General features: G+C 41.0%; 1 protein-coding gene across 1 annotated transcript; it reads right to left on the bottom strand.

Moving 5' to 3' along the window:
- Window positions 1-583: 583 nt before the first annotated feature.
- mmp13l (matrix metallopeptidase 13 (collagenase 3) like) lies at window positions 584-7,984 on the bottom strand. The gene is made up of 10 exons (XM_002934925.4): window positions 7,825-7,984; window positions 7,482-7,726; window positions 6,128-6,276; window positions 5,669-5,794; window positions 5,017-5,178; window positions 4,671-4,788; window positions 4,251-4,384; window positions 3,611-3,770; window positions 2,371-2,474; window positions 584-1,187 (listed from the first exon to the last, which is right to left on the bottom strand). Exons 1-10 carry the CDS (start codon window positions 7,942-7,944, stop codon window positions 1,087-1,089), a joined length of 1,419 nt encoding a protein of 472 aa, XP_002934971.2. The 5' UTR covers window positions 7,945-7,984; the 3' UTR covers window positions 584-1,086.
- Window positions 7,985-8,220: the final 236 nt, after the last annotated feature.

Raw genomic sequence — 8,220 nt, 5'->3', positions numbered from 1 at the left:
TGCTGAGAGTTTTGGACTGTGACAACTGGTTCAGATTGACTTAGATGGTACTATTCATTGTGGGCTGAGGTGTAATGGGATGCCCCATCTGGTGCAGCTCCGGTGGTCGTCCTTGGGCTGCATCCCATCAAACTATAGTCAGCAAAGGAATAAATACTAACTATGCATGGCACGGGTCAGCACCACATGAATGGCACAATAATGGGCCCCATTATCAAAGTTTGAATGGGGTACAAGTTTCTAAAAACATGATGAACCCTTTTATGAGTAAGGTCAAATGGGTAAATGTGTTTCATTGTTCTAGTTACCCCGACTAGGGCAAATAACTCTGTATAAAGGTCCCCATACACGGGCCGATTGTAGCTGCCGATATCGGTCCCTTGGACAGATTCGGCAGCTTATCGGCCTGTGTAGGGGCAGAAACGAGGGGCCTGGCCGACTGATATCTGGCTTGAAATTGGCCAGATATCGATCGGGCAGAGTTAAAAAATTCAGTCGGATCGGGGGCCACATCGGCTCGTTGATGCGGTCCCCGAACCAACTGCCCCATTGCCGCCGTTCGAATTCGCCTACATGTTACCCGATATCGCCCACCCGTAGGTGGGGATATCGGGTAAAGATCCGTTTGCTTGGTGCTGCCCGTGTATGGGCAGCTTAAGACCAATCACCTAGTTACACCAGTCAGAGAGCAACCAATTGCATTCACCCTTCTATTATGATAATTATGATGTTCATGACAGTCTTGCTACTCTACCCCATCTACATGCAGGAGCTGAGCTTCCCATATGTAATACAAGTGAACTTCCATTCTCTGCAAATTACTGATACCCAGTTATTATTGCATTGTAGGTATAAATACCTGCAGGTACTTGTAGTGTTATATATAAATATTAACATTTGTATGGAATCTGGAAACGTATGAAAGAAAGTGTTACTGTTCTCTGTAGCTAACCTGCGCTATATTTACCCTTAATAACCAACCCATAGCTTTGCTGAAGACCAAGGCGGTAGTCAACTGCATAAAAAGGAGGCCGCTCAGCAGCCTGATATCTGTAGATATATATGTATAAATTATTCATTTCAAGATCAGCACATCAGGACAAAATTGGTTTTCAGGATGCGTGTTACTCTCTGGCTCCAGGTGCTGTATTCAAATTGCAGTGCTCCGCTGAAGAAATAGATGTAGCCTAGAACCAAGGAACAAAAGAAGTTGTTTTCAGCTTATTTCAGTCGTTGGGGGCTAATTTGCTAAGATAGTTACTATTTTATCCAATTCAATCTTTTCTTTCATTTTTTTAGTAGACAAAAATAAAACTGAATGCTGATTGGTTACTATTAGTGCAATTTAACCACTTTCTATTCTAACTTGAGACTAAAAATGTGGTTCCTGGGGTGACAGGCACCTGGTAAATGAGGCCACAGATACCTGTAACTCGAAATTCATAAATAATATTCATTATTATTACATTTTTATGAATTAGTCTTTTATTCAGACCAAATGGGAACCTAGCAACCAGCTAGTTGGGAATCTGCAGAACATTATTCATTAAAACAAATTATTGGACGTTAATTTGTTTTTGAATGGCACCGTCTAAAGTAGTGGTTCCCCAACTGTGGGTGGGTGAGGTTTGGTTGGGGGTGGAGAAAGGGTTCAGCCTCAACGGCAGTTTGGGACAAAGTTCGGAATTTGCACTCTGTGAAACTCCTGGAAGTTTATCTTGGAAGTTAGTTAGTGGAGGAAACATTACTTTCAATTATGGCTCAATGGGCTATAAAGTAATGTTTTCATACACCTGAAAAATAATTAAGGAAGGCCCTGGCCAAACTGTTGTCTTCAACCAAATAGGTAAAAACACAGTGGTCTATAACATACTAACCATTAATAATATAGGGTACTTCCTTTCCCTCAGGCCTGAGTGCCTTTGCACTTAACCCATGGCTCTCTTTCTATATCAAGATGCCAATGATGACCTTCCCTCTATCACTCTAAGCAGGAGGGACCGTCCAGTGGTCTAGACACAAGATTAAACAGCACTCTAGCCTTTCAGAACTGTGTGCCTCTCTCCAGCCCAACATCATGGCAGAAAGCTCCAGCTCTGCAATAATAAGGGAGTTGGAGGCCCTCACTCACAGGTAGCACTGGGCACACTGTTTTGAGTCTGTCTAACTCTAAACTGATGAAGTCATTTGTAGATGACATGTACTTGCCCTAAGAAAAGCAAAATGTCTCTCATGTTTACTCTGGTAAGTAGTAGATATACTGTATATATGGCCCAGCTGACATAAACTTGCACTGTGCCCTGGCACAAAATGAGCTCTAATATATATTTTGCCTATAACAGCTAAAAGTATTATTGTGGCACAATTTACCATTTCTCTGATATGCAGCGTCTACTTTCTCGCCGATTCCTGGGAAGTCCTCTGAGATGAGTCTTGGGAAGCCCTTATCCATGGTCCTGGTCTCCTCATTAAAACTACAGCAAGGAAAAACAGAAATACATGTATGATGTTTCTATTCCCCCCTCCAAAAAAAATAATGATAATGAAATAATGATTGTGAAGGTTTCCAACTTAAGTTCATGTTTGTTACTCTTGTGACTGAACTTCTGGGGGCCTTTCATCCATAATAAAAACCTTCACTTTGTACATGTAAAGGTGCCCATACACGGGCCGATTCTAGCTGATGATATGGGTCCCTTAGACCAATTCGGCAACTAATTGGCCCGTGTATGGGCACTACCAACGGGCCTGCCCGACCGATATCTGGCCTGAAATCGGCCAGATCTTGATCGGGTAGGTTTAAAAATCTAGTCGGATCGGGGACTGCATTGGCTAATTATACCCGTCGAATTAGCCTGGATTCTCCCGATATCGCCCACCCGTAGGTGGGGGATATCGGGAGGAGATCCGCTCGCTTGGTATCATCGCCAAGCGAGCGGATCTTGAGGTGTATGGGGACCTTAAGACCTATTTAGGTTCCTTTGCCTTAGTTGTTACTCTTTTTTATTTTCTATTTCCAACACACGAGAAGTTTCTACACCTACGAGGAGAGTGGTAGGAGGAAATGGCCTTCCTAACATTATATGAACGTGGCACCATTATCTGTTGATAATTGTCAATGTGTAGGCAATGCTTGTGGCTCTTCTGACTGAACTTCTGGGGGGTGGTCTATATCAATAATAACAACCTTCACTTTGCACCTATAAGACCAATTCATGTTACTAAGCCTTTTGTTACTCCTAAACTTTGTCTTCTTTCTTTTCCATCTTTCAACACTTGAGAAGTTTCCATACTTAGAAAAAAGTGGTAGGAGGAACTTTTTTCTCCTCAGAAATCTACTTTAACCCCCATATGTAATCAAAGGCACTAAGTTTGCCCAGGAGCAGTAACCCATAGCAACCAATAAGATGTATGCTTTTAAACAGGTGACCAGTAAATACTTAGAGTCTTATATTACATAACCTGCTTAATGTTCTGTGTGACCAATGGAAATAGCTCACAATATACAGTTTCATCTACAGTTGGAATGGTGAGAAAATAGTAGCAAGCAACAAAATCCACACAAAAGCATAGTTACAAATAATTAGTAGGGAATATTGTGAAATTTTACCTCCAGTAACTGTCGCCAGCGAAGAAGAGAGTTTTCCCAATGGCTTTATTATACACAGCTGCATCGATAGCCTTTAGTGTCTTTGGAAAGCCAAGCTCATGGAGTTTTTTGGGATAATCTTCCACTATATCATATCCATTGAGAGCCCAAAACTTTTTACCTAAGAAGAAGGTATTTTGTAAAAATGAACGCTCCTTTTCTTTTCATTTTTGGATTTATAATTTATGATGTAGATATTGGAATGTTTTCTTTCCCCGCTTATCAAACCAACCTGTAATTATTTAGAGCTTCATGTTGATAGGGCTGGACCAGCCAATAGCCAGTTAAGACACTAGACTAGTGTCGGTCAGATTGTTACATTATTCACAGGGCTAGACCAGCCTGTAGCCAACAGGACCAACCATTAGTCACTTAGATCACTAGAATAAATAATATTATAGGCTGGACCACAGTGTAGCCAGTTATGAGTTTACTACATGGTCATAGGCTCAGTAAATATAGGAGCTTGTGGTTGGACGTTCATAATTTAAGCTCCTAGGAAGGTTTAGATCTATCCCACATTACCAGGGGTCTAACTTTAGCCATGCCTGTCCATTAAGAATTAATGATCATTGCACAAGATAGTAAATGAACTACAGACCTCTAAATATGTAGATCACATCCTTGGCTGCGTGTTCATAGGCAGCATCAATCTTATTGGGAAGTTCAGGCCAAAAGGACTTGATCAGTACAAGTTCTGCATCTGTCATCTGGGGGTGAACCCGCCAGAAGAACCTACAAGTACAAAGAGTTGGACAAAGATCCATCAGTATTTTGCACAATCAAGCAGATACGTAGAAAGGAAATAACTCAACAGTCATATTCTCCTGTTTAATGAATCAAAGAAAATACTTTCTCTGCAATACTGTGCAGATAGATAATGGAAAATAAAACTGCCTTCATCTATATACAACAGATCTAATTTAAAGGTGTACTGACATTAAATAGGATATAAAAGCATATTTATTAGTAATACCCACTTTAGCCCCAGGTAAAGCAGAAATACTGTCGGAACCCATACCTGTCTTTAAAGATCATCTTTTCCCCTCTTAGTTCCGTGATGGCATCAATGCTTAGCTCGGGATCACATTTCTCTGGAGTTTTAGGGTGTTTTGGATGTGGATCTCTATTACCAGGACCTGAAGCACAAATATCGGGCATTAATATTACAGTTGATACAGATGCATTCTCTTTTCAGTCTTCAGACCTACCCTACCCTCACTAGAAAGTCTACTGTAATTTGCAGAGGAACCTGTCACTTCCAAAATAGCAAAGATATCTCTACCAAGAGGGGAATTGTATAGTGCAGAAAGACACAAAGTAACTCTTGTATTTATTTGTAGAAGCCTTGGCAATTCTGTACTTACCATACAGAGCCTGAATCCCTTGCACGTCATCGTCGGGAAGTAAGAATTGACTTGTTTCTGTGTAGGTGTAAACTGGGAACATCAGAGAACCAGGATCCCTAGAATGATCCAACCCCAACGCATGGCCAAACTCATGAGCAGCAACAACAAAGAGATTGTATCCTGCAAGATAATAGAGTTTGTTTCAGATGGTCAATGATTGGTAACAGCATCAGATGCAGTGTAACGAAACCATGGGTGGGTAACCCAACATCTCATGTACTACCTATTACTGAGCAGCAGAAACTACATTTCTTATGGGAGGGTGAGTTCTAAAAACAAAAGATTTAAGGCCATCTGTATTTCCAACCAAGCCCTATAAGGTTGAGTTAATCTTATGCTCACTATAATTTACTTTTTGGGTTCCTCCCATTTAGCCTACCTCAACTTATTTTCCCTGGACCTATCAGGACATGGGCATCACATTACAGGGGGAAAGGATAAGGAATGCTAATACTACGAAAAAGGTGACCTGGTGGTGGTGGGGAGAATTTAAAGAGGTATCACAGCCATATTCCTTTTATACATATTAAATAAAGCCAATATTGTTTAGGGCTTCAGTTGGCATTTATTCAACATCTTTAATTGACTTAACCTGTTGATTGCAAGTTACCTTTATTGTCCGTTGAGAACATCTCATCATCGTCAAAGTGAGTGTCCCCCCCAATCTTTTCCCCAGGTGGAAAGGCATGAGCTAGCAAGCCGTCTGGACCATCAAATGGATAGTAGTCTCCATGTTCTAAGGCACACACAAATGGTAAGGGTTAGTGAACAAGCTTTCTGTGATGCTCCACCTGGAGCTCCATTTGTAATAAAAAAGAAAACAGCAAGGGTTACTGGAGAACTGTTTGGGTTCCATGAGTCTACCAACTCACAGAACCCAAGGAGAAGATTGGTTTCAAAGATCTAGCAAGTAGATTGGCTGTTACAGTTTGCAAGACCTAGTGCTAGCTTAGTGACTTATATTCATTAACCCAATATATTAATTGTTAGATGAAACATAACATTCAATAAACTATCCATGATAAAGCAAGACAGATGTGATGTTAATATGGCACTGCCATTTTCGTACCTTTTTTGCCAAAAGAGACCATGATGTCAGCGGTGCCAGTGCGGAGCCTAGTGAAGTTCAGCGGCGTGACATCACTCCATACCTTCAGTGCTTTTTTGATGGCTCTATCAACTTCACTGGTGGATAAATCTGGGGTGTAGTTCACAATCCTGCACCAAAAAGAAAACCTGAAGTTAAGCCCCTGGCACTGTAATAAAAATGTGGGCAATGTAAATGAAATACAAGACAAGACAAAAGGAGGTGTTAGCAGCAGAAAGAGAAAGGTCATATTGCAGATTATTGATGAGACCTCACCCTGAATATTGCCTTCAGCTTTAGAGGCCTGGCTACAGGCAGATATTAGTAGGGCAAATAAAATCATCCATGGTCTACACAACAAAGCATATCTGGAAATACTTTGAGGTCTTATATATACAGCTTATGGGAGAGAAGGGATATCTTGGAACCATTCAAACATATCAAGGAAACTGGAACAGGCTGAAGGGAGACATACTGAACATAAGGAAATGGGTCTATAATGAAAGGGCAATAAATACATGCAGTAGCCTTCCTTCAGATTGGTCGGAGATTGCCTCAAACAGGAATGTGAAAGATTTAAAGCAAATATTAGGATCTTGCCATCTAATGTGCAGATATGACAGAACATATGTACAGTAAATAGCAAAAAGCAAATATTTATAGTATGGAGAGGACAAAAAACACTTGAGTTATTAAAATGTATTTGTAATGACAGAGTCTTAAATTGATGGTCAACAGGGATGGGCAACCTGTGGCCCTCCTAGCATCTCCCGTGATGATAAGAATTTTGATTCAGCCATCGTGCATTAATATTGTCCCTTACTTGTTCATCTACAACTGGGTTTGCTGCCCCTATTGTTAAACCCTTAGCAGAACTCATTGAGGCTTTTTTTTACTAACATATAGTACTGTAGCTATTTATTGCACCAGTATAGATACCCACAGCCCATTGGTTGCTATGGGTAACTGTGCTCCTCTCTCCCTGCTCCTATTAATGGACCAGTTGGTTGCATACCATTTTTTCCATACTTTCTTACTGTATACAATCAAGTAGCATTGATGACTACTATCAAGTTGATCACCATTGCAGAATTTTACCAATGTCTCAACCCAGCCCCCCCCCCCCCCAGGACAGGGGCCACAATATGAAGTAGTGGCAATAGCCTTTCCTCTATCTGCACGTTGCCAGCCTGTATACTTCATCTCTATCAAGCTGAGCAGCTGAAGAAAACTAGAGAAGTATTCTGTATTAGACGGTAGGGTGACAACTGACTATGGTGATAGTTATCTACTCTTAATTTACTCTCATATTACATTTGCTATTGTACTTGCTTACCTGTATGTCAGGTTATTTCTTGGCCATTTCAGTTTTCTTGGGAAGAAATTGTATTGCCCAATATCAGGGACACCACATCTTGGCTGTTTCATGATGTCCAGAGTATCTTCGTTGAGTTTGCCAGTCACCTCCAAACCAAAGAAGGACTGCATCTCCTTCAGCTTGGTCTCTATGCTCTTCACATTCCTCATCCTCAGCATGCCAGCAAGGTTAGACGAGGAACTGTAAAGCCGGTTTAGGTAATGCTAGAAGAATATAAAAACATTTGTAAAGTCTCTTAAGCATAAAAATATCTAACAACTTTAAATATAAACCCAAAGTGAGTCTAAGAAAGTGGAGATACCTCAGCCAACTGTAGGTCTCCTGGTGTCATCTCAGAGTCTTCATCCTGTGGAACAGGGGCTGAGAGGCAATAAGCAAAGCTTAGAGATAGGACAAGTACTGACAAGAGTGAAGGTGCCATGCTTGGCTTTAGTACTCTCCAAGACTAATAAGTGTTCATGGTATGGCTGAGCTCTCTTTATAGCCCTGAGAGCCATGAGTCACCTCCTGGAGTCATGAAAAAAAAAAATAGTCCGAGTCAGTAGATGGTAAATATGATTCCTGCTTATTCCTCTTACAGGACATTATGGTTTGTGGCAGAGAAGAGAGTTCAGAAATGTGTGCCTTTTGTAAGGAAATCTTTAAGTAAACACACAATCAGCACATCTGCGGATGGGAAACAGAATTGCATCCAGCC

Source organism: Xenopus tropicalis, chromosome 2 (genome assembly GCF_000004195.4).
Source record: "Xenopus tropicalis strain Nigerian chromosome 2, UCB_Xtro_10.0, whole genome shotgun sequence".
Lineage (NCBI taxonomy): Eukaryota > Metazoa > Chordata > Amphibia > Anura > Pipidae > Xenopus > Xenopus tropicalis.
This window is presented reverse-complemented; position numbering and strand designations above follow the sequence as displayed.

Bases quoted from the DNA above. Each gene is read 5' to 3' on its own strand.
- mmp13l (XM_002934925.4), bottom strand. From the start codon at position 7,944: ATGGCACCTTCACTCTTGTCAGTACTTGTCCTATCTCTAAGCTTTGCT. The intron at 5,795-6,127 runs GTACGAAAATGG...TGTGTGCCTTAG, and splicing joins GGTCTCTTTTGGCAAAAAAG to AACATGGAGACTACTATCCA. The intron at 2,475-3,610 runs GTAAAATTTCAC...TCCTTGCTGTAG, and splicing joins GCTGGCGACAGTTACTGGAG to TTTTAATGAGGAGACCAGGA.